The following is a 21,619-nucleotide window of genomic DNA, read 5'->3' as shown; positions in this document are numbered from 1 at the left end:
GCTACTATTCTGGTTTCCGATGTGCAAATGACAAGGATATGCAAAATTGGATAAAACTTGGTCTTCCTGTTTATTTGTGGGCTCGGCAATTTTTTGTAGGATCCGTAGACTACACATGAGCTTGTATGTACAGTTGTAACCACTGAAAGACAAAGGATATGAAATGAAATTTAAAATATAGCTCAGATCTGGTCGTGATTACAGCGTGACAGCCCAGGAACGGTACATTCCGGAATATATCTCAAAATTTTAGATACGTAGTTAAGTGTAAACGAAAACACTCGCATTAAATACAAGGTTTCAGAGGCAGGGGAGTGAACGGTAGTGTGGAATAAGCCAAACGATACAGCAGAGGTCCCAAATCGACCTGTAAGCGAGACGGCAGTGAGCTGGCCTGGCGCGAGCTTTGCTACTTGCCGAAGTCTTGCCGGACGTGACGATACGTGACAAAACGCTTTGCACTTCTCGAATCACCCTCGGACACTCTCCGAGGCTTCTTACAGCTATCCTAAAATCCTCATAAATTCAGGTTAACGTTTTGAGCACTATTAAAATACTCGAGTCAAATTTTTGATACGGTAAGTGGTGTGTGGAAGTGGTACTCGAAAATGTTGCATATCCCTAAACAGAATAGTATGTGTGATCTTTTTTTTTTTCTTTTTTTCTCTTTCACCATAGAATTCGATTTGGACGACTCGGACACTTTGCGATCTTGATGCTTGAGACACTGGCATTATCTTTGTCGTAGTTGAAAACGGAGAACCTGAAGATGAGGCAGGGAGTAGATTGAAAGCGTTCAAGCCAGGCCATTGAAGAATCCAGCCATGGACCCCGGAAACCATTTACGAATTCACGGAACGAAGGGTATGATATGGAACGTAGGAGTAAAGCAAATTGGATTCTCGCAGTCCTCGGGACAGACAGCGGAACTTGAACCAATGTCAAAGTCCATCTTCTATCACCCGGAGGATTCCACGCTACATGCATATAAAAAAGTCGACACCATGATCTACCCTTGAATTCCCTCCGGTCAGCACCTGACTATGTCTATAGCCATTCCGTTGTGGCCCTTCGTAACCGTGACTCTGGCCATTATCATTATTTTCGTCCTTGACTCCCATCGCAGGAAACGACATTACCCTCCTGGACCCAAGCCTCGACTTTTCGTAGGGAACTTGTTCGATATCCCCACAATTGAACCATGGAAAGTCTATAACGATTGGAGGAAATTCTATGGTATGTGTCTGTGTCCGTGAAATCCGAAGAAAATCCAGATGTATTGAACCTCTTCGTTTAGGCGCCCTGATCCATCTCGAAATTATTGGATACCACATAGTCGTCGTCAACTCTCGAACCCTTGCTGATAGGATGCTCGAAAAGCGTTCAAAAATTTATTCAGATCGCCCTTTCATCCCTATGATGGACTTGTGCGTGGCTGATCCTATTCCGAGCATATCCCGCTCTCATTGAATCACGCCTTTATGAGTAGGATGGGCTGGACGACGCTGAACACCGGTATGGTCCTTAAGATTTTGCGCCCTGATTGCTAGAATCGATTGTATTCCTCAGCTCTATTGCGGTATGGTCCGGATTGGCGGATGCACCGAAGGTTGTACAAACAGGGATTTCGAGCCGCTGTCGTTCCAGACTACCAGCCTATACTATTCTCAAAAGCCGATCAATTCTCGTCAAATTTGCGCCAAAGTCCAGATTCGTTTGTGGCCCACACCAGGACGTGAGTGTGTATTCTTTTTCCCTTTCTTCAAGACTCGGAAGGCTGACAAATCCGTGGGACTAGCTATGCCGCAGCTACTATACTCGCAACGGTGTATGGCTATGACATCTCACCATCCAATGACAAGCTTGTTGAGATCGCAGAACAGGCAGCTGCGACAAGCTCGGATTCTTTCCATCCTTCGTCAGTTGTGGTGAACGTTTTGCCATTTCTTCGCCATCTTCCCCTTAGGTTTCCAATATTTGCTTTCCAACGGATCGCGCGAAGAACACGAAGAATACTGAATGAAATGCGGAAGTTGCCATACGAGTTTGTCAAGAACGACATGGTATGTAACTATGCCCCCTGCTGGCTACTATGTTTCTACATGGGTTCTCACATACTCGTGTGAACAGGTGACAGGAAAGGATAACTTTTCTTTACTCGCAAAGTTTCTCGAGAAACACACGGTCAACGGCGGGGACGACCACCAAGAAGACCTAATAAGAAATGCACTCACTACAGCTTACGCAGGTGCGCCGATCCTTTCGAACTGTTTCCCTCTTGTATGACGTCCAGTGAAACCTCTAAGCCGGCGCAGAGACAGTGCGTTTCATCACAAACAATTTCCAAGTGAATAATCTGTACTCATTTGTGTCGATTAGACGTCTTCAGTACTCGTGACTTTTTTCCTCGCTATGGGTCTTCACCCGGATATCCAGAAACGTGCCCAACGTGAAATCGACACTGTCATAGGAAACCGTCAGTTTCCGTCTTATGCTACGGATTATTCTAATTTGCCATACGTTGAGGCCATCTTGCGGGAGACGCTGCGTTGGTCACCGGTTACTCCTCTCGGTATTCCTCATACGGCTTTCTTGGACGACACGATAGATGATTATTTCATTCCAAAAGGTCAGCGACCCCTTTGTTGTCTTTCCTTGTTTATTTATCAGGATGAGTAGGTACTACCGTCATCAGTAACATCTGGTAAATATCGTACACATAGGCCACAGATCCTCAACATCGTTAACTATAATCTGCTTCTTTTCTTTCTAGGGCCATGACTAGGGATGAATCTGTCTACCCAGAACCAGAGTCTTTCAACCCAGACAGATTCCTCACAGAAGACAGAGCGTGTAATGAGGACGAAGTGTTGGTAGCGTTTGGATTTGGGAGAAGGTGAGTAACCACAGCCTTCTCAGTCGGGATTCTAGATGTTAACTCCTTCTAGGGCTTGTGCAGGACGACACTTTGCGGTCTTGACACTTAGAACTGCAATGGCCGCGATTTTGTCGCAGTTCGAAATTGGACAACCTGAGGATGAGGCAGGGACGCCAATCAAAAGTTTGGCTGATGTTAAGTATTCTGATGGTCTGATAAGGCATGTATATTCTGTTGTGTACCCGTCTAGTGATGATACTCATAAATGTGCTTTACTTCAGCCAACCCAGTCATTTTCGATGTGTGATAAAACCGCGGACGAAGTGAATTGTAATTGTATCGGATGCAGGTGTCCAAAAATGAATGAATTCGATGTACTATGGCTATAGTATATCCTGTTCTCTATCAATCTATCTCGTCCTGTGAGTGGTCACAGGACCTTTTCACAGTCGAAATGTTACAGTGCAACGGTTTCCTGTGTCGGTTAACATCCTTATATGCTATGATCTCGGTCCTTAAGACCATTGAATACAATACATACCCGCAAACGGTTGCTAGGATGAAAACAAGACTATAACAAGTAAGTACTTAATGAAACGACCTTGTCGAGTTGAACACCTTCCAAAAAGGTAACAACAGTCATTACCAACCGTATTCTCTTAATCCCACTATAAATTCAGACAGGATGTTGATAGATGCACAACTACTTCCTCATCCTACCACCTGCCATATTAGACACCCGCAATGCGTGGAACCGACAATTTGAGAGAGTATCTGCAGGAGGCAATACTCCCCAAAATGATGCACAATCCAAACTCCCCACCAATGCCCTTACCAGGTCACAAAAGCCACCTAAATAACCTCAAAGTGCGACCGGAAAGCTGGAGACGGTTGGAGAGCATGTACCTTCTACAAGAGGAATGTCAATTTGCGACGGCGGTTTCAACTTGTGAGCAGCCCGTTACCTCACAGAACCCCTTCACTTAGATGATTCACGACACCAGGGGCAGAATCTAAGATTCCCCGGAGACCCCTGGAAGAAGACGATGAAGATCCCGTATCTGGAGTCTCCCTCACAGTACCGTGTCCCAATGCATCCCGCTACGAAATTCCATTATACAAAGAGACGCGACCCGACAATATTGCACGGTAGGTTCGAATTGCGCTTGCTCCTTTCTGGCCTGAGCTTGATCATGTGCAGACTATTCAAATGGATCGATACTTATCCTCTTACCACCGTGGAACGCACGATGCACCTCTTACATCCCGAACTGAAAAAATGGCGGTTCTCCCTCCCAGACGACTATCACTCCCCTGGTGATATCAACATATTCCAGCATTTCATGTGGAAACTATCTGAAGAAGGGATAGGGAGACTTAATCCCGCCGGGTTAAGAGTCGTTCAACGAAAGCAAGTGGTTATAGCATTTCAGCCCCCTTGGGTGCTTTCGCCACAGGATATGAAAGCATTCGTGAGGTGCCGCTCGGTAGGTCCTCTTTTCTTGCTGTTCATGCTCCGTTTCGATTATTCTCATTATTCTCAGTACCCCACATATCGAGCTCCAGGACACGCATACCCCACCGAACTTCAGAGCGAAGAGAGACTTTGGGGAAGGGTGAGTCTGTCCTTGCCTATGCTATAAATGCACTTCCGAGTAACACACTGCTTTAGCTCTGGGATCTTTGTGTCCACAGAAACACACCATGGTTCGTCCTGACGTCTTACCACCAATGGGTTTTCGGAAGGTTCTCAGATCGTGAGTCCGACGCCTGCTGCTTGCGCTTCCATCAGTCCTGAACTGCGTTCAGGTTGGACTGCTGCCCATATCACGGATATCTATGAATGGAACGCTTCATCACCTACCATCATTGAATGTTTGGCGTTCTGGACCGCAAATGCAATGGATCTCACCAACTTTGCATTGCCGCAGGTGTGTGAAAGCGATAGTAAATCAATGGCATGCCAGACTATATGCACGGTGTACGATGCGATGGTGCAAGGCAACCGGGCTGCCATTGCTCTTTATCATCTATGATTGCAACATGGAGTGCTCAATTCGGTGTTTGAATCGTGTAGGTACCTGAACCGATTCATCTACCGCCACTTCCGGACGCTATACATCCCGCTGACGTCGAAGATCCAGCTGTTTCGGAGTCCTCTTGGACTGGAAAGAACTCTGGTAAGTTCAGCTCGTTCCCACTTGTGAACTGATGTCTTATCCCTGATTGCCCCGCTTGTAGAAGCTCCATCGTCCGCTCAGCTGCGAGCAGTCTCTCCTGAACTATCGCAAGATGGTCTGGAGTGGGACGACCTCGTTGCTCCTGCTCAAAATTATCGGGTGTCCCAAGAATTTATGCAAGGTTGGATGAGCGGCGTTCGTGTTCCATACGGCGATCCGAATGCATCTCAAGTGACCTGGGTTTCACGTTGGGAGAAGAACAGACTTGCTTTTGATCATGCTCATGTGGGCGGAGAGTGGTTGTTTTCTACTGGATGTACCGGTGTGGCTGTTTAGCCGTCTTGCATCCCTATGTAAAGTCAATCGAAATGTCACGGTCAACTCTGGAACTTAGACGCTCGGTATTATAATCATGTAATCGTGGTTGAAAACGTTGAGGCCGCGCGATGCCTCGTGGTAAACTGGTTCTTATGACCAACTTGGTTATTAGATTTGGAGCTCCTTCAGAACCATCATTAACACTCCGTTTACTGTGGATGAGAATCCTGAGCGTTTCTCACCATGTTACTACCGTTGGGTCTACTACTTCTTCTATCACCTCTCGTAAATGCAAAACAACAATGTCGACTTCGAGCAAATAATCGTAATCTTTTCAACGATCCTTCATTTCCATCAACCACGACGTTCGGGAACGGTTCATCTCCAACCAGCACGGGTGGCAATGGGAATGCTAGTGGTAGTTCTCCGAGCTCTGTACCGACGCGGCCACCGTTCAATTATGGCGTAGCACCTGTACGAGGGGTGAATTTGTGAGTCGTGTATCAATTCAGGATTCGGGAACTTGCTCAAAGTCCTCTATATAGAGGAGGTTGGTTGGTTTTGGAGGTATGCCACCGATTGCTACCAAAACTAGATCCTGATCTAAGCTTCGTTATTCTACTTCCTGAAATGCAGCCTTGGATAACACCCAGTATTTTCGACAATACAGGGGACGACTCGATTGTGGATGAATACACGCTTGGGCAGAAGAGAAATGATGAAGAAATGCGCAAGATATTACAAAACCATTGGGACACGGTGAGCAACCAGCGACAAGTAATTCAATTTATCCTAACGTTCACATAGTGGATAACAGAAGACGATTTTCGACAAATCCAGGAAGCTGGTTTGAACCACGTTCGGTATCTTAATTTCTATCTATTCTCAAGTCTTTCGTTCACAACTTCCATCCTCTCTCGCCCTCCAGGATACCGGTGGGATACTGGTCTGTTCCGCTAACATCCAGCGACACGACTGGTCCTACGGACGTATCACCATACATTTCAGGAGCCTGGCCATACCTTTTACGTGGACTGAACTGGGCTGCAGCCCACAACGTTCACGTTATCGTCGATTTACACGGCGCACCCGGTTCACAGAACGGATATGATAACTCGGGTCAAAGAACTGACGATCCACGATGGGCATATAACTCCGCGAACGTCTCGAGGACGATTGACACACTCAAATTCATTGCAAGAGAGATTGGGGGAATGATAGATGTAGTGGAGTTGTTGAACGAGTCTGCTGGGTTTCGATCGTCACAGTGGTTGGACATTACAAGGCAGTTTTGGCTAGACGGTTATCAGGCCGTCAGAGAAGCTGGAGGGAATAGTTTCAGTGTTATGATAGGAGATGCGTTTCAGGGAGTGCAAGTAAGTCGTTTTCTTGGCACATTCCGTTCGTTCGAACTGAAGGTTATTTATTGCCCAGAACTGGGGAAATTTCATGAAGCCTCCGAGTGCAGAAGGCGTTCTGATGGATTTCGTTTGTACAATTTATCACCACGATTCGAACTCGAGGTTTTTTAACCATTACGACAGCATCAGTACCAAATCTTCAGCAACCAAGAGCTTGCTCGGTCCTTCGATGAACATGTTTCGGTAAAGCCGGCCACCTCCCCAACCCTAGATTTCACTTCCTAATCTCAACGGTGTCATCTAGTTCACCTGTGGTTTGAAGAGCGTCAATATCAACTACGCCACCAACAACCTCTGGACGGTCATGGGTGAATGGTCAAATGCAGTGACCGACTGCGCCAAATATCTGAATGGACGAGGTGTCGGTATCCGTTGGGAAGGCACCAGGGTACAAGACGATATGCACAGGTTTGGTTCGTGCGACACATTCACAGGAAGTTATAAAGGTTTCTCGAATGATTATAAGACCTTCCTTCGGAGGCAAGTAGCGAGCGTACTTTGTTGACCTTTTGACCTCAGTCTCTTTACAGATATTTTGAAGCACAAATTGACGTCGGAGAGGCAGTTCAAGGATGGGTTCGTCCCTTTTTTTCTCTGGCCCGTTCCGACCTCTGAGGCCATTCTGATCTTTGTACTTTTTTAGGTATACTGGACTTGGAAGGTAAAGATCATTCTCATCGTGATGACCATCTACACTTAATTTTGACCGTGACCTCTCACAGGCAGAGATTGCGGACGAGTGGAGCTACCAGAAGGGATTAGAGGGTGGTTGGATACCCAAGGATCCTTCCGATAGACTGTATCCGAACATCTGTCCATAACTATGGCCACCTCACGACATGTACGAATCTCGATTACTTATCGTATTTAACGAAGGAACAGTCCAGGAGACAGTGTACACACCATTGCAACAAGTACAGCCAAATACAATAATCCGAAATAGAGAGTAGATACATCATACATTTATCCAGCTAAATAACACGAGTTGAACTGTACATAATGACTCGGAAAACCAAATAAGGACCGAAAGAACTAAGAGAATGGTACTCCGAGTTGTGAGTGTGGCAATAGCATCAGTAAAGGTGCGATGGCCAGTCTGGCAAGGCTTGTAAAGCAGCATTACAAGATTCTCGAACTCGACGTTTGCTGGCCATATCGCCGGACTGACGATAGTTTTGGAAGACTTCGTGCATCTGGAACGATGATGCCGCCACAGATTCTACAATATCAATGTCAGAGACGGATGAGAATGTATTCCAACTCGAAGTCCTCACCAAATTTGGAATCAGCTTCCTTCACCAACTGTAGGAGAAAGACCATGAGCGTTCTCCAAAATCCCAGGAATAAGAGTACAGAAACTCGCACCCCTTGAAGACGTGAAGCTTCGTGTTGTAGCTGCGCAGCATAATATCCCCCGCCACTATACTGCACTTGAGTCTGCACTTGACTCGCTTTCCCCTCTAACTCTTTCTTCCGCGACTGCCATGCCTCCTTTAGCGTGTCAAACCCATTCAACAGTTGCTTCCAAGCGTACGAATCCCAAGATTCGATCTCAGCTTTATGCATTCGAATATACTCTCTTGGATGAACTTCTCCCGAAACTGATCTCGATGTAGTCGTAGTTTGTGAACTGCTCCCAGACGACTGTCCGATAGGACTCTGAGAACTCTGAACCATGCTACTCTGAATCGACCCATCCCAGCCCTGTCCTATCGAGGAATAGGGATCAAATTGAGCGATATAACTCGGACTTGCTAGCTGCTGTTGCGCCGGATTATAAGTCGATTGAGGAGATTGTTGCGGTTGTTGCTGCTGTCCGTTCAAATACCCGTAACTGCTCCCGTTAATCTGAGAAGTGAGCTGCTGGCCAAAACTGCTGGTCGGCTGAAATCCAGTTGGTTGGGGCATCGTTCCCCCACCACTGCCACCGCTAAAGTCGGTGTTGAACCCACTCCCTCCGTTCATCGCGTATCCGGCGGTATTGAATTGTTGAGGAGGGGGGGATGATGCTTGGTAATACTGTTGTTGCTGCTGTGGTTGTTGCGATTGCATTCCGCCGCCGGGTTGCACCCATGAAGTGTACTGCGGACTGAGCGATGGTGGAGAAGGTGATGAAGCAGATATTTCTGGGAAACGGTTATGTGGATTCATTGGATCGCTTGAAAATGGATTATTCGTGCCAATTATTGGAGGAGACGTATATCCATTGTGCATTGCAACGAAATGAGCAGTGTAAGCTGGAGAGCAATGAGTGTCAAAGACAGCGCCCCGCTGTAAGTATAAGTTAAGTACTATATTTCTCACGCTCTCAAGAGAGCTAAATATTCGTTGCGAAATTCATTGCGAAAACGCGTCGAAACTGTCTGAGTATCTACACAGACGTGCAAATAGTGTACAAAGGTGTACCACCTAAATTTTGACCCTCACCCGCGGCGTATTTTAGGAGCAGGGACCAGACCAAGGAGGCCAAATGTCAACGCGTAAACAGCACAGGCTGTAGAGTAAAAAGAAACAAAATGAGAAGATTGAAAGGACAATGAAGAGGAAATTACATGGATCATACCTCCAAGCACGCTCTGGAAAAAACCAGATTCTGAGTAACGCATTAACGTTATTGTCAACAGCAACCATCCCGATATTATTGTCATCGTTAGAAGCTAGACAGAAATATTAGAGAGTAGCCGACCGAAATAATTCTCTCGTAAACCATACGGGAATGACTGAAGAAAGAATGCCTGATTCCCTCCAAGAGCGATACTGTACGGAAAAGAAAAGAAGATCAACATCGAATTCTGGATAGAGGTTGTCGGGCACACATACGTCGGGTTCAACGCCGCGTATCCAGGGGGTCAGCAAGACATAAATAAAGAGTAATATCGTAGTGCAGCCTAATATGAGTGCTCCAAATGCTGACGTCCTTTGAAAGAAAGAAAAGGAAGTCAACCGTCAGCAGGACAAGCTAGTCAGCAAGACGTACCGTCCCCAATCTTCTCCTTCATGCTGTAGAATCCTCCAAAACTCCATCAACGTTCCAAAGTAATATACCGCAGCTCCTCCAGGGACGATTAGTTTAAATTGCCGAAGGATATGTTGCAAAGACGGGGCCATATCTTGTCGTTAGATTTCAGTTATGTGCGAAAATGAACTCGACGTTGTCTGATATGATACTTATAGTGAGTGGAGGTCGCAGGTGGAGGTGTTGACGATCGTGGTCTTAGTCAGCGAGTCTGTGAACTGAAATCAGGGTCAACTTACACAGTCCTCAACAAGGACCTTGATACCGCTTTCTTTGGGAATTCTCAAGCAGTTCACACTCGATAACCAACTCCTCGTGACTCGAAAATTGGAAAGGATGAGTGTAAACCGTCTCGCCGAGAGTGTCCGCGTTTATAATTAAATCCGAAACTCGAAGAAGAGGCCCAGGAGGGTGTGCTTCGGAACAAAAAAAAGAGGATCTTCCTTAGCTTGGAAACTGGAATCGAGACGCGATGTTTCTTTCCGATCGTCCATTCGCTTCCCGTCGTTATTGTCAAGAACCTGAGGGAAGGATCACAGGTTTTGGCAGGCTATCCGGCAAGCAGCACGGAGATTCGAATGGTCTACATTCACACCTCGGCTCGACAACAACCAACGGACTTGGCATCCGCCTATTGCATATCATGGTCAGTCGAACAGGTAGGCGTGACTATATTACACATGAATACGAAACATCAGTGGCAAATTCACTCCCTCCGCGGTTTTATCATGCATCGGAAATGTTCGGGAAGACTGGAAGAAAGGCAGCTAATGAGTATCGCTAGACAAATGCACGACCGAAGATACATGCCTGATTATACCATCAGAATATTTGACATCAGCCAGACTTTTGATTGGCATTCCCGCCTCATCCTCAGGTTGTCCAATTTCGAACTGTGACAAAATCGAGGCCATTGCTGTCCAAACTGTCAAGATTGCGAAGTATCGACCTGGACAAATCCTGGGAGGAGAAAATGGGGGAGATTATAGCACTTCTATGTGGAACTCAGTCAAGCTTGTTCACCTTCTCCCAAAGCCGAACGAGAGTAGCATTTCATCCTCATTGAGTGTTCCATCTCCACTCAGAAATCTTTCCGGAATGAAAGACTCTGGTTCTGGGTAGACAGACTCATCCCGAGTCATGGCCCTAGAAACAGATTATAGTTACTGATGTGTGGTATAAATATACGATATTTACCAGGTATTACCAAGGACAAGAGTACCTATATAACTTGGTAAGTAACAAGGCAAGACAACAGAACAAAGAAATTGCCAACCTTTTGGAATGAAATAACCATCTATCGTATCGTCCAAGAAAGCCGCGTGAGGAACTCCGAGCGGAACACTCGGTGACCAACGAAGTGTCTCGCGTAAGACGGCCTCAACGTATGGCAAATTTGAACGATCCGTAGTAAAGGACGGAAGCCGATCTTTTCCTACGACAGTATCGAGCTCACGTTGTGCCCGTTTCTGTGCTTCCGGATGAAGAGCCATAGCTAGGAGAGATGCCGTGAGTAGAGAAACGGTCTAACCGCCACGAGTGAGTTACAGAAGCACTGAATTGAAAGTTGTTTTCGTTGGAACGCACTGTTTCTTGGCCGGCTAAGAATTTACATTGTGATTACAAAGTTGAAACAGTTGAGGATTGATTGGCCTACCAGCGTAAGCTGTAGTGAGGGTATCTATTATCACGTCCTCTTGGTATTTGTCTCCGCCATTGGCGGTGTGATTTTCTAGAAGATCTCCGAGCAAAGAAAACTTCCCACTGCTGGTTTCCTGAAGTAAGTGTATGAGGACCCTGCGTAGCTGACAGGGACCAGAGTTACATACCGTGTTGTTCTTGACGTATTCGTAAGGTAATCTCCGCATTTCTTTCAGTAATTTTCGTGTTCTTAGTGCAATCCGTTGGAACTCAAATATCGGAAACTCGAGGGGAAGATGGCGGAGGAATGGTAACAGGTTCACCACAGCCGCCGAAGCATGTGTCGCGTCCGAACTTGTCCTGGTCGCCTCTTCTGTAATCTGGGCGAGGGTATCGTTGGATGATGAGGTTTCGTAGCCGTATACTACTGCGAGAATAGCAGCTGTGGCATAACTAATTTTATGATTCACTTCTGAGTAAACCCTTGAACCGAGAAAGAGTAAAAATAGAAAGACACACCCCCTTATGTGGGTCGAAAACAGATCGGGACTTTGATGCAAGTTTGACAGGAGTTGGCCAACTTTTGGTGAAAGGATAGACTGATAGTCTGGAACAACATTAGCCCGGAATCCCTGTTGATATATTCTTCTATGCATCCGCCAATTTGGACCGTATCGCAACATAGCTGGGCAATAACAAGGCCACAACGAGTGGTCAGGAAAGTAAATGTCTGGCATACTATCGAGAAATCATACCAGTGTTCATTTTTGACCAACCCATCCTATCCAAAGGGTGTACTAGATGAGAACAGGAAGTGCATTGAGATTAGTGTGATCTACGCACAAGTCTAGCATAGGGAAAAGAGGGCGATCTGAATAGATTCGAGAACGTTTTTCGAACATCGCATCAGCAAGCTTCTGAGAATTGATGATTATTATATGTTGTCCAAGGACTTTAAGATGTATCATTTCGCCTACACAAAAAGGGTTCAAGTCTGAGCTTTTCGTAGTTTCCGCCTGAGGTGAAAGACGTACCATAAACTTTCCCCCAACCGTGATACACTTTCCATGGTTCAGTTTTGGGGAAATCGAAGAAGTTTCCCACGAGAAGTCGGGGCTTGGGTCCTGGAGGGTAATGTGTCTTTCTTCGGTTCCTGTGATGGGAGTTAAACACGAAGATAATGACCAGAGACACGGCTACAAGGGGACAAAATGGAATGGCTGTAAACATTGTTAGGTGCTGAGCAGTGGGTATAGGGGGTCAAGGGGTCAACTGGGAAGACGACGTTATATGTAGGCAGCGTGGAAGGTCCTTTTTTTTGTCCCGGTGACTGAACACTCTTCCCACTGCCACGGGTGGGTAGACAGGAAGTATGAAGTGTGTGTCGATTGAATGAATATCATTTCCCATGGACAGTCATTAACGATTGAATGAAGGGCATGGAGCGTATGGCAGCGGCCCAACACCAGTATCGCTCGAGTCAGTCATGGAACTACGCACCTAAATGTAGACGAACGTCAAATCATCAGAATAGCCATTATTGTGATCCCGACTCACTGGGCACCGTAGCACATGCAAATAGTGAAGTTGGACTTCTCATACTGTTATGATCATCGTCGAATTCATCACGGACATGGTCGAGTCGCGGGTAGCCGTAAAAGGACATTCAACCATTCAGTAACGCGGAGCGATCCTGTCACCCAAGTTAGTCACATGCAGGGCCGGCATATCATTCGCATGCAAGATTAACGGTACGCGAGGAGAAGAAGGATAGAACAGGCCAAGGTTCGGTGAAGTAAGTGGTCCACGACAGTCTCTCAGGCTGTGTGTGAGAACAGATGGCTAGAATTAAAATCACTTCCCTCTAGCTTTCTGCCCTCGACCATTCATGATTACGACAGGAAGGACGCCACAAAACGATTCATAGCCTCTCTAGCGGGCTGGCCTTCTTGCCATGCTTTTCCGAGTGAGGTCTGTACTGCTTCAGCTGCACTGCGCTTTTTCTTCCTCTCCCTCTCCCTCTCGTCAAAGAACGCCTTGTTGAGTATATCACGAGCCTCCTGACGAATTGCTTCTATTGTACCAGCGGGGGTTTTATCATAGCTTGGTCGGTACCTCAGTCCATGTCCGCGTCGAACTTCGTGTAATTCGTATCCGACTTTCAACACCAGGGAGCTGAGCATGGCATAAACAGGCTGGTCTGCACAAATCGGCCATGATATCCTGGGACGACGCTCAGTATTTTGCATGCGAGAACTAAGACATGAAAAGCTGCCCACATGGGAATTCCAGCCTGTAACGCCTCTACGGTACCACTGAGCCCGTTGTGAGTCAGAAACCAGCTAGTAGCCTGAGAATAGACGAATGAGATATTGAATGGTAACGAGAAGATCCGGACGAACGGCATGAGAAAGGATATATTGTTGGGGAGCATACTGGCAGATCAAGGCTACTTTCGATGTATCAACCTTCACCTGCAGATCAGTTGGTAATGGTGCATTCTGAGGTGGATACGCCACGATCTAAATAGCTCGTCAATAAATCGTAGAAAACCACAAATGTGGGCCCTGCTCACGACTGCGATGTTCATATCCAAGACGACATCGATCCATGCCCAGAGCGTATCAGCAGCGATACCGACCACAGTACTGAAAGTCGATCCAAATGATATCTGTCAACGTGGCTCAGCTCAACTGTCTAGGGGGCGGGAGTGGTTACTGACATAAAGGACGCTTTGCTTTCCTCTCTGTTCTAGCATACTATCAAGGAACTGTTCAATACTCCCTGCCGTCTTCGCTTGGGCAAGCTCTCCTGCTTTTGCCTCCCGACCACAGGCATCTTCTCCAGAAGGATAGAGGGGTCCAACGGCGAGTACTGGGCGGACTTCAAACCACTTTGAGAGTACGTCGAACGCTTTAGGCTCAATAACGTAGGCAGATGGAGATATTAAACCATCGCAGAGTGCGATAGAACTGTTTTCAATTTGTAGGGCTTAGTATCTGTAATTCGCTCGGGCTCTGAGTAAAAGTGGACGTGCCGGAGTGAATTGAGATGGATGTCGAAGGGCAGGAAGTACGGTGGCTAAATGCGACATCATCAGTTGTGACTGCGCACCAACGCGAATAATTACCTCCTAAGAAAGAATCATCAGTAAGGAGAGATTAGGAATTCAGACGCACGTACTTGTGGGTAGATCTCATAATCCGCGACGGGGGGTAGTTCGGGAATATCAACTAACTTTCCAGTGAGGTGTGAAGCATTGAACTGATCAAGTAGTTTAATGCCTTGAGGTTATCCACGTTCCTATAAGTATAGATCCTTGTTTACTTACTTCAATTGAAGCCTGGCGAAAAGTGATACCATCCGCCTTTGCCTTCCCTTTAATCTCATTAACAACAGCATCCAAAGCCTTTCCAAGCCCAGAAAACCCCTCCGATAAGCCTCTCAGATGTGAATAGAGGAGCATGGGCGCTACTGAACACCAGCCCACGATCTTGAAGGGCTTGCGCGATTTAATACGGGCAACACCCAGAGTACAGAATGCAATTACCTGGGACAATCATTCAGTCGTGAAGAAGAACACGAGAGGGATCATCAAACAGACGTCTGTGAGGAAAATGTCTGGATCGCATTGGCTGTCGTCGGCAAGTATGGAGTCCAAAACAGACTCATAGTTCGCCTTCATTTCTTCTAGCCGAATAGGACTTGAAGACGACACTTCCACAAGCCTTGAGGGATGGAGTCGGTCTCATTAGTTATTGCTCGAAGAAATGCTGTAATACACACTTGATAAAACTCTTCGCCGCTGTCTCCCCTTCGCTGAAATGCCTCGGAAGCTCATGCTGGGCGCGTTCAAAGATAACTTGAGATACAGCAAAAGTGATATCAACGGGTTTTATCTTGACTAGATGGCATAAAAATGCGAGCATGGGACGGGCATGGCCCCATCCTCCCGATATTGTCCAGGCTAAGATGTGCTTGCGGTCTGGCATGAAAGATTGGGTCTACGTGACGTGACGCATGAAGCCTTGAAGGCTTGCGGAGAGGTGGTTGATTTAAGGGAACCGGTACGTCACGGCGTACTGAGCGCTTGACGGGAACTTTGGCGCGGCGACGAGTGGCGGACATCCTGATCTTCCAGCACTTCAATCAAGATTTCGAGCAATTGGTGAGTCCACGGTGTACCCCTGCCTAATTATATCTTTACAGAAGCCTTCCCGAGAACATTTGACTTGGTTCTGGGCGCTGTCAGAGGCCGTAAGGCGCTCACTTAGCAAACCATGGAGGCTGTTTCATCGGAGGAAACGACTGGAAGACAACCACATCTAGTATCACTCGTTCTGCAATCCAAGAAAGCTCTACAGCATGGAGAGCAGCTCTGTTCGCAGGCGCAAAGCCTTTCAAACGCGTCAGCACGTGTAGCGGTGGATGTGCTCACTCTTGACGCCAAAGTACGGTGGATATCAGATTCCGTGCTAGAACAGCTAAAGGTATCGCTGTTTCTCAGACCGGTCTTTGCTGGCTTCTCACGGCACCAATATATGTAGTTGGTGGCTAGCGTGGCGAAAATCATTGAAGAGAAGCGGACAAAGTTAAAGAAGCAAGTGCAGGTGCGTGCTCTGCACAATCGGGTTCGACAGTACCTTGGTTGACAATCTCTCATGATTAGGAATGGGAGGAGATACGCATCAAACGGTGCGACGAACTAGAGGTCATTCTCGACGACCTTGGTTCCCAGAGGGTACCACCAGAATTCCACCAAACATCTGTTGAATCTTCACTCTTTGGAAGTCACTCAGACGATGAAGAACCAAATGGACACGTCGTACTCAGTACCAGTCCCTCTGACACAGTTCTACCAACTTTTCCAGCTAAGCGAAAGGCACATGACGACCGAAGGAATTGGAAGACTTTGAGAGACTTTGTCGATGATCAAGCCATAGAGGAAATTTTTGAAAAGATGGAAAGTGAACGCACTGCTCTCGAGGTACATTTCTACGCGTTGAAGTGTTCCACCTGCGCTCATATAGCCATCTCACCAGGACACAATGAGCAAGACGGATGAATATCCGGAGTCGTTGAATAACACGCTCACGACCATTCGAAGCTCCTTACCCGAACTAGGACCTTCACCATCGATAGAACAACTGTTCCATAACCAAGATTCCGTTACTGTTCCCATGGCAAGACATTTAGAAAGCCTTGCATCACATTATGACCAGATGGCCTCTGCACTTCGTGACAGCGAAGCCGGAGATGTGTTCAGTGATGAAGACGTACAGCGTTGGCATCATTTCCATTGTTCTACCACCTTAAAATCGCTAAATACAATTCGCAGAAATGAACCGAGATACCGATGAGCTTCCTTCCATTATGGCAGAACTCGAGGAGTGTTTATCTGCTGTTAATAATGTCCAGTCAGTTGTTTTGACTCAGGCAACGCGTGGCCCTATATTGATCGTCCCGTTTTGTTGTTTTGAAGTCAATCTCTATCGTCGACACGATCAATCAATGAAGGTCACATTCGCCAGCTTTCCGTCACTTTAGATGACTTGGACGAGCTGGGAGAAATTATGGGAGAAATGCTGACGGAACAGGAAGCTATTGAGAGCCAATGCGAACAGCGACTCACTGAATTCCAAGTGCATCTTTCTACAATAGAACATCTGCACGAGCGTTACGTGGCCTACCGACTTGCTTTCAGGAAACTTGTGTTGGAAATATCGCGTCGTCGTCGGTATAAGGAAGCTGCGGAGAACATTGTTCAGGGTATGATGTCGCAACTAGAATCCATGTCGGAAGGTACGTGGGTCTGTCTTGCTTCTGGCAAATTACTCACTCGGCCAACCAGAGGAGCGTCTAATCAGGGAGCACTTCAACAATGATTATGGTGCACACCTACCTGAAGACTTGTGTCTTAGTATTGGGAACTGGCCCACGAAATGGACAGTGATACCGTGTCAGGGAGACAAAGTAGAGACATTACCTGAAATTCCACCAGATCTAGTTGCTGAGGCGGGTGGAGCATCGCCGTTGGTAGAGGCAGAGTCTATAACATAGGACAACAACTTCATTCCAACTAGATACATTTGCTACATGCTACATACGTACGTGACAACCAGTGATATTGATTGAGTGGGAATTATACGAGAGAAATCATACTTAACGGGTAATAAAAATCAATTGCACGTACGACGAATACCGTCTACTCCTCGACGACGACGTCCTAGTTTCCTCCGACCCTTCCGTGCAAGAGCTTCGGACCACTCACCATGAGCCTTACTATATACCGCCCATATATGAGAGGAAGCCACACCATCTTTCAAGGACTGCGCACGTTTCTGAGCGATGCGGGTCCGGCCAACAAATGCGTCCCCAGCATAAGACATGAACCGTACGCCTTTCTCTCTCAACTCCCTGGCTTTTCCCTTTGCCCGATCATTTCGATACTGGAACTGCTCCCGGACCATTGTAACCGTACTCTTGGATTGTTCGACAACCATGCGGGTTTGGCGGTGAATAGCAGCCCTTAGCTCGTCGATGGCCATTATCAAGTCGTTGAGGTCGTGATGTATAACCTCTATCAGCGCTCTGACAGTTACTTCAACAATCTCTGAGAGGGAACCAACCAGCCTGACAGAGATAGCAGAGGTCTCCTGTTCCGAGTGAGCACCCGATGTCGAGGCAACTGGTGCTTCCCGCGGCGATACAACCTCGGTCGTTGTCGGAGCTGAACGAAGAATTAAATCCTTTGAGGACTTCGCCTTCTCCGACAATGCCTTAAGCGAGCTCGGAATGATCGAAACCGCATTGGTACGGGTTATGACCGAAGTCTGGGTAGATGACTCCGGTGTTGTAGAGCCCCGTTCGTGAGCGGGTGGTACGATGCTCAGAGAGGGAGGCACGACAAAGAGATCGCTAGTGATGCGCACAGCTAAGGCAGTCGAGTTGGTGACACTGTCGGTAGCGAGTGCCTTGGTGGAGGTAGTGTATGGGACCGCAGCCGGAGAAGCCACTTCTCGGTTGTGCATACGCATGACGGTATTGACCGAGAAGCCAATGATCAAAGAAAGTAACGCAAAACTAGAAACGAAGGCATCAGCCAGAACGGTAGCGGGATAAAAAGGGGCGTACATGGTTACAGCTTGCATACCTCGCCTGGCGGGTTTCTTGATGAGGTATCGCAAGGCACGATAAGTGCGGTAGGGATCAAGATCATGAACCTGGTTGATGAAAAGTTGATCATTGTCGTGAAGTCTAATGACCCGATGGTCTGGGATTTGCGATTGGGGCCATGTAATCTGAGCTTGTAACAAAGTTGTCAAGTCGTGCACATCTTTGGTCTCGCTCGCGGCGACAACAGGCAGGTAGGATGTGTGTCGGAAACCATAGACAGGCGGTTTGCAAGGTAAAAAGACAATAGCCAAGGATGGCCGGCCCGGAGACAGCTCCGAACTCGGCTGTAAGAAGAAAGTGAAGTCAATGGAGAGAGAAGTGAAATGTTGTAGACCTACCAAGCTGAAACCGTCTGTGCGATCTTGGACAAGAATAACATCCGAGTGTTCAGTAATCTTGCTGCAAAGAGTGACCCGCTTAATCTCATCATTTACCCTCTCACCGAAAGGCAGAGCACGCCCTCCTCCCTCTGCAACCTTCATGAGAAGGTTGTCAACAAATTGCCACCGGAGAGGAGTCGGCGACCCGTATAGAATAATATCAGACAACACATCCTTACATCCAGGAGTAACTCGTCGTTCATCGCCATGAGGGACCAAAGGTGTGGAGGGTACACCCTGATCTCCCAAGGCTGTGACTTGAGCGCTGGGTATGGTGATCTCTCCTTTGCACGGTTCCTCTACTGGGCGTGAAGCTGCAGGCACAGGCGAAGTGCTGTCGTGATTATCGTTTGATTCCTCGCAAGAACTGGTCAAAGGGTCTGGGAAGGAGAGTCTGAGATCCCTCAATGAACTGTGAACAGTGGAACTGAGCGAGCTTGAACGAGATGCACTCAAAGTGCTAATCAAGCTCTGCTCAAGACCGTCCAGTACACGCTGTTCCTCGACACTATCGACTTCCTCATCGACGGAATTCTCGGCTTCATTGGCCTGGACGCTTGATGGGTTCTGATTGATGCCCAGAGAGTTAGTACCTTCAGAGATATCTTCCACGAGTCCTTCCCAAGCATCTACTTCTCCATCGCGTGAGCTTCCTATGCTGAACGATGACCTCCTTGAGAGAGAGGCGGAAGTGGATTCGACTGGATCGAGCGAGTCGTCTGTGTCAGATTCCCGACCACTGGCAATGTCAAGCCAGTCAGAGTCAGAATCCAGCTCGGATAAAGAATTGAAGGGGCTTTCAGCAGGCCGTTGGTACGACGTTGTTGTAGAGCTCATGATGGTAGAAAAGAAAGGGGATCAGGTTCCTTATGTAGAGTCAGTGTCACGGCAAGGACGGCTCGGTTGCGGACCTCCGGGTCACGAAGTGGCAAGGAGACCTGGGGATCTTATCAGATAGTTTACCGATAACTCCAACAATGTCATCCACTACTTCACCTCGTATTTTGGAATTGCCTAGCGATGCTCTCATTCTAATACTGAGAGAACTCTCGATATCATCTTTACTTTCGGTTCAGCAGGTATGTCTCCCTCGAATTCCAGTTATTTGAACAAATGTTGTTTTCAACGTGTTCTAGACATGTCGTGTCTTACACGCCTTATGTTCGTCAGACTACATCTGGCATAACATCAATCTTGATATTCCATTGAATTTCCCCCCTCATGTCGGCATCGAGTCATTGTCCGGCTCAGAGCTCCGTCGACTGGCTGTAAACGCACTGCGGGTTGATCATAACTGGGGTAAACGCCATACGATTCTGAAGGGAATTCAACATGTTCAACATGGGGGGATAATCTCAGAAATGCGTCTGCTCGGTTCTGAATGGCTCGTTACCTTATCCAGGACATCAACAAGTGGTGCTTCTATGCTATCAGTCTGGAATATACCACAGAATTCCTCAGTGAACAGGGTCCGGGTAGTCGTCCTCGAAGCACTCCATTCGCCGAAACTAGCAACCTGTTTCCAGAACGATGGTACTGAGCTCCTCGTCGCTGTATATTACTGCAGTCCCTCTCGTACAGAGTACGTGTTGTTTTATACTCCCAAGTGACGATAGTAGTCAATCATCTTAGGTTACTGAGAGTGTACAATTTCCCGCTTATTGAAAGCGGGAGCGATAGTGCATCGGATCCTTCCCGTTATCTGACGGCTCAACTCTCGGGCAAGGACATCCAAGGTACAGCGTTTGAAGCACACATTTGCCCAGGCGTCGTAGCCGTAGCGTTAGCCCAGTTTAATAACGCCTTCGATCATCCAAAGTATCGGATTTTATTAGCAGATACCGTCACTGGCTTTTACTGTCTGGCACAACTCCACAACCCCGAAGTAAGTCATCGGTGCCTGTTTCATACGAGTCACCGAGTTCATGGGATGGGTAGCCATGGTCCCAGATGCATTTTCGACTATTCCCTGGTTTACTGGTTGTAACGGGAATTTATGAAGGCAACTTTACATTGCATAAGTATGACATAGCGGATCTGAAATTCACATCCTCTGAGGCTTCGGAAGACCTGGAATTAGGGCCTCCCTTTGAGGAATTCTCTTCCCCCGTGGAGGTACCATCGAGCCTGGGGTTCGACTATACGCTATCCGCAGATAATTTCAGTCGATCCCTAACTTGGATAACTGCAATGACATATCACCAATCGCAAACTTTTCGCTACATCATCAAATTCCCCATGAAACAAACACAGTATCGCGAGGTGCTCGCCCACAAACTACCTTCCGACTCAGGTTCAACGATCGACGTCATTTGTATTGGACATAGCGGACAGCGAGCGGTATGGCTTGAGCGACGATGGCATACGGACACGTTTGTTCTCATGAAGGGGTCCTTTCCATCGGGAGACGATCGGAAACCTTCGGTGTCCACCCTCGTGCCTCGGCACATGGCTTTACCTTTCGAGTTCTATGCTTGCCAATCATTAGCATTCGATGAGGCAACGGGACGTGTATGTGTTGGGCTACATACCGGTGATCTGTATTTGCTTGATTTTTGATAGATACATAATCTATCCATCTCAAATCCAACGACGTTGTTATATTTAGT

The 21,619-nt window shown here is 47.2% G+C and overlaps 11 protein-coding genes across 14 annotated transcripts; 5 read left to right on the top strand and 6 right to left on the bottom strand.

The window, feature by feature from the left end:
- The first annotated feature begins 670 nt into the window (after positions 1–670).
- Positions 671–3,423, top strand: E1B28_011237 (uncharacterized protein). Of its 3 annotated transcripts, XM_043156250.1 has the most exons (12): positions 671–1,236; positions 1,298–1,427; positions 1,490–1,515; positions 1,570–1,735; positions 1,799–2,063; positions 2,131–2,248; positions 2,307–2,320; positions 2,380–2,629; positions 2,680–2,704; positions 2,774–2,896; positions 2,949–3,098; positions 3,160–3,423. In XM_043156250.1, exons 1-12 carry the CDS (start codon positions 1,044–1,046, stop codon positions 3,203–3,205), a joined length of 1,506 nt encoding a protein of 501 aa, XP_043006035.1. In that variant the 5' UTR covers positions 671–1,043; the 3' UTR covers positions 3,206–3,423. The 3 variants fall into 3 exon arrangements, with proteins under 3 accessions (XP_043006035.1, XP_043006037.1, XP_043006036.1); XM_043156252.1 differs by having other exon boundaries at positions 2,680–2,896; XM_043156251.1 differs by having other exon boundaries at positions 1,298–1,515.
- Positions 3,424–3,512: 89 nt separating this feature from the next.
- Positions 3,513–5,520, top strand: E1B28_011236 (uncharacterized protein). Its single transcript, XM_043156249.1, has 7 exons — positions 3,513–3,827; positions 3,883–4,027; positions 4,080–4,365; positions 4,423–4,494; positions 4,551–4,635; positions 4,688–5,058; positions 5,120–5,520. The coding sequence occupies exons 1-6, from the start codon at positions 3,623–3,625 to the stop codon at positions 4,912–4,914; spliced, it is 1,020 nt and encodes a 339-aa protein (XP_043006034.1). The 5' UTR covers positions 3,513–3,622; the 3' UTR covers positions 4,915–5,058; positions 5,120–5,520.
- Positions 5,521–5,619: 99 nt separating this feature from the next.
- Positions 5,620–7,618, top strand: E1B28_011235 (uncharacterized protein; the record flags this gene model as incomplete). The annotated part of the gene is made up of 11 exons (XM_043156248.1): positions 5,620–5,867; positions 5,922–5,943; positions 6,013–6,135; positions 6,184–6,239; positions 6,305–6,752; positions 6,811–6,864; positions 6,921–6,980; positions 7,042–7,277; positions 7,328–7,373; positions 7,441–7,458; positions 7,520–7,618. 11 exons carry the CDS (start codon positions 5,620–5,622, stop codon positions 7,616–7,618), a joined length of 1,410 nt encoding a protein of 469 aa, XP_043006033.1.
- Positions 7,619–7,870: 252 nt separating this feature from the next.
- E1B28_011234 (uncharacterized protein) lies at positions 7,871–9,011 on the bottom strand (the record flags this gene model as incomplete). Its single annotated transcript, XM_043156247.1, has 3 exons — positions 7,871–8,016; positions 8,072–8,099; positions 8,163–9,011. 3 exons carry the CDS (start codon positions 9,009–9,011, stop codon positions 7,871–7,873), a joined length of 1,023 nt encoding a protein of 340 aa, XP_043006032.1.
- A 98-nt stretch (positions 9,012–9,109) lies between these two features.
- Positions 9,110–10,019, bottom strand: E1B28_011233 (uncharacterized protein). The gene is made up of 4 exons (XM_043156246.1): positions 9,775–10,019; positions 9,618–9,714; positions 9,361–9,554; positions 9,110–9,291 (listed from the first exon to the last, which is right to left on the bottom strand). Exons 1-3 carry the CDS (start codon positions 9,903–9,905, stop codon positions 9,468–9,470), a joined length of 315 nt encoding a protein of 104 aa, XP_043006031.1. The 5' UTR covers positions 9,906–10,019; the 3' UTR covers positions 9,110–9,291; positions 9,361–9,467.
- A 500-nt stretch (positions 10,020–10,519) lies between these two features.
- On the bottom strand, positions 10,520–12,684 carry E1B28_011232 (uncharacterized protein; the record flags this gene model as incomplete). Its single annotated transcript, XM_043156245.1, has 12 exons — positions 10,520–10,565; positions 10,624–10,773; positions 10,837–10,959; positions 11,011–11,035; positions 11,090–11,339; positions 11,401–11,414; positions 11,471–11,588; positions 11,643–11,907; positions 11,974–12,139; positions 12,210–12,235; positions 12,298–12,427; positions 12,489–12,684. The coding sequence occupies 12 exons, from the start codon at positions 12,682–12,684 to the stop codon at positions 10,520–10,522; spliced, it is 1,509 nt and encodes a 502-aa protein (XP_043006030.1).
- A 662-nt stretch (positions 12,685–13,346) lies between these two features.
- On the bottom strand, positions 13,347–14,212 carry E1B28_011231 (uncharacterized protein; the record flags this gene model as incomplete). Its single annotated transcript, XM_043156244.1, has 5 exons — positions 13,347–13,677; positions 13,734–13,804; positions 13,857–13,976; positions 14,030–14,125; positions 14,177–14,212. 5 exons carry the CDS (start codon positions 14,210–14,212, stop codon positions 13,347–13,349), a joined length of 654 nt encoding a protein of 217 aa, XP_043006029.1.
- Positions 14,213–14,375: 163 nt separating this feature from the next.
- On the bottom strand, positions 14,376–15,383 carry E1B28_011230 (uncharacterized protein; the record flags this gene model as incomplete). Its single annotated transcript, XM_043156243.1, has 6 exons — positions 14,376–14,426; positions 14,492–14,587; positions 14,638–14,718; positions 14,786–15,004; positions 15,059–15,182; positions 15,241–15,383. 6 exons carry the CDS (start codon positions 15,381–15,383, stop codon positions 14,376–14,378), a joined length of 714 nt encoding a protein of 237 aa, XP_043006028.1.
- A 106-nt stretch (positions 15,384–15,489) lies between these two features.
- Positions 15,490–17,579, top strand: E1B28_011229 (uncharacterized protein). Its single transcript, XM_043156242.1, has 8 exons — positions 15,490–15,622; positions 15,677–15,944; positions 16,002–16,064; positions 16,124–16,441; positions 16,497–16,737; positions 16,793–16,871; positions 16,937–17,256; positions 17,306–17,579. The coding sequence occupies exons 2-8, from the start codon at positions 15,735–15,737 to the stop codon at positions 17,512–17,514; spliced, it is 1,440 nt and encodes a 479-aa protein (XP_043006027.1). The 5' UTR covers positions 15,490–15,622; positions 15,677–15,734; the 3' UTR covers positions 17,515–17,579.
- E1B28_011228 (uncharacterized protein) lies at positions 17,580–19,918 on the bottom strand. Its single transcript, XM_043156241.1, has 3 exons — positions 18,969–19,918; positions 18,589–18,914; positions 17,580–18,537 (listed from the first exon to the last, which is right to left on the bottom strand). The coding sequence occupies exons 1-3, from the start codon at positions 19,845–19,847 to the stop codon at positions 17,634–17,636; spliced, it is 2,109 nt and encodes a 702-aa protein (XP_043006026.1). The 5' UTR covers positions 19,848–19,918; the 3' UTR covers positions 17,580–17,633.
- A 55-nt stretch (positions 19,919–19,973) lies between these two features.
- Positions 19,974–21,601, top strand: E1B28_011227 (uncharacterized protein). 2 transcript variants are annotated; one of them, XM_043156240.1, is made up of 4 exons: positions 19,974–20,089; positions 20,147–20,592; positions 20,643–20,895; positions 20,949–21,601. In XM_043156240.1, the coding sequence occupies exons 1-4, from the start codon at positions 19,988–19,990 to the stop codon at positions 21,567–21,569; spliced, it is 1,422 nt and encodes a 473-aa protein (XP_043006025.1). In that variant the 5' UTR covers positions 19,974–19,987; the 3' UTR covers positions 21,570–21,601. The 2 variants fall into 2 exon arrangements, with proteins under 2 accessions (XP_043006025.1, XP_043006024.1); XM_043156239.1 differs by having other exon boundaries at positions 19,974–20,592.
- Positions 21,602–21,619: the final 18 nt, after the last annotated feature.

Source organism: Marasmius oreades, chromosome 7 (genome assembly GCF_018924745.1).
Source record: "Marasmius oreades isolate 03SP1 chromosome 7, whole genome shotgun sequence".
In the NCBI taxonomy this organism is placed as follows: domain Eukaryota; kingdom Fungi; phylum Basidiomycota; class Agaricomycetes; order Agaricales; family Marasmiaceae; genus Marasmius; species Marasmius oreades.
This window is presented reverse-complemented; position numbering and strand designations above follow the sequence as displayed.

What these genes read in the sequence shown, in the direction of transcription:
- E1B28_011237 (XM_043156250.1), top strand. Translation starts at nt 1,044, where the DNA reads ATGTCTATAGCCATTCCGTTGTGGCCCTTCGTAACCGTGACTCTGGCC. An exon ending in AGTTTGTCAAGAACGACATG is followed by an intron (nt 2,064 to 2,130) that starts GTATGTAACTAT and finishes TCGTGTGAACAG; the next exon opens with GTGACAGGAAAGGATAACTT. An exon ending in ACCGTCATCAGTAACATCTG is followed by an intron (nt 2,705 to 2,773) that starts GTAAATATCGTA and finishes TTTTCTTTCTAG; the next exon opens with GGCCATGACTAGGGATGAAT.
- E1B28_011236 (XM_043156249.1), top strand. Translation starts at nt 3,623, where the DNA reads ATGCGTGGAACCGACAATTTGAGAGAGTATCTGCAGGAGGCAATACTC. An exon ending in TGCGACGGCGGTTTCAACTT is followed by an intron (nt 3,828 to 3,882) that starts GTGAGCAGCCCG and finishes TCACGACACCAG; the next exon opens with GGGCAGAATCTAAGATTCCC. An exon ending in TTTCGGAAGGTTCTCAGATC is followed by an intron (nt 4,636 to 4,687) that starts GTGAGTCCGACG and finishes AACTGCGTTCAG; the next exon opens with GTTGGACTGCTGCCCATATC.
- E1B28_011233 (XM_043156246.1), bottom strand. Translation starts at nt 9,905, where the DNA reads ATGGCCCCGTCTTTGCAACATATCCTTCGGCAATTTAAACTAATCGTC. An exon ending in GAAGGAGAAGATTGGGGACG is followed by an intron (nt 9,715 to 9,774) that starts GTACGTCTTGCT and finishes TTTCTTTCAAAG; the next exon opens with GACGTCAGCATTTGGAGCAC. An exon ending in TACGCGGCGTTGAACCCGAC is followed by an intron (nt 9,555 to 9,617) that starts GTATGTGTGCCC and finishes TTTTCCGTACAG; the next exon opens with TATCGCTCTTGGAGGGAATC.
- E1B28_011229 (XM_043156242.1), top strand. Translation starts at nt 15,735, where the DNA reads ATGGAGGCTGTTTCATCGGAGGAAACGACTGGAAGACAACCACATCTA. An exon ending in CCGTGCTAGAACAGCTAAAG is followed by an intron (nt 15,945 to 16,001) that starts GTATCGCTGTTT and finishes CAATATATGTAG; the next exon opens with TTGGTGGCTAGCGTGGCGAA. An exon ending in TCTGCTGTTAATAATGTCCA is followed by an intron (nt 16,872 to 16,936) that starts GTCAGTTGTTTT and finishes GTTGTTTTGAAG; the next exon opens with TCAATCTCTATCGTCGACAC.
- E1B28_011228 (XM_043156241.1), bottom strand. Translation starts at nt 19,847, where the DNA reads ATGAGCTCTACAACAACGTCGTACCAACGGCCTGCTGAAAGCCCCTTC. An exon ending in GCACAGACGGTTTCAGCTTG is followed by an intron (nt 18,915 to 18,968) that starts GTAGGTCTACAA and finishes TTCTTCTTACAG; the next exon opens with CCGAGTTCGGAGCTGTCTCC. An exon ending in GGTATGCAAGCTGTAACCAT is followed by an intron (nt 18,538 to 18,588) that starts GTACGCCCCTTT and finishes CTTCGTTTCTAG; the next exon opens with TTTTGCGTTACTTTCTTTGA.
- E1B28_011227 (XM_043156240.1), top strand. Translation starts at nt 19,988, where the DNA reads ATGTCATCCACTACTTCACCTCGTATTTTGGAATTGCCTAGCGATGCT. An exon ending in TGCAGTCCCTCTCGTACAGA is followed by an intron (nt 20,593 to 20,642) that starts GTACGTGTTGTT and finishes CAATCATCTTAG; the next exon opens with GTTACTGAGAGTGTACAATT. An exon ending in CACAACTCCACAACCCCGAA is followed by an intron (nt 20,896 to 20,948) that starts GTAAGTCATCGG and finishes TGGGATGGGTAG; the next exon opens with CCATGGTCCCAGATGCATTT.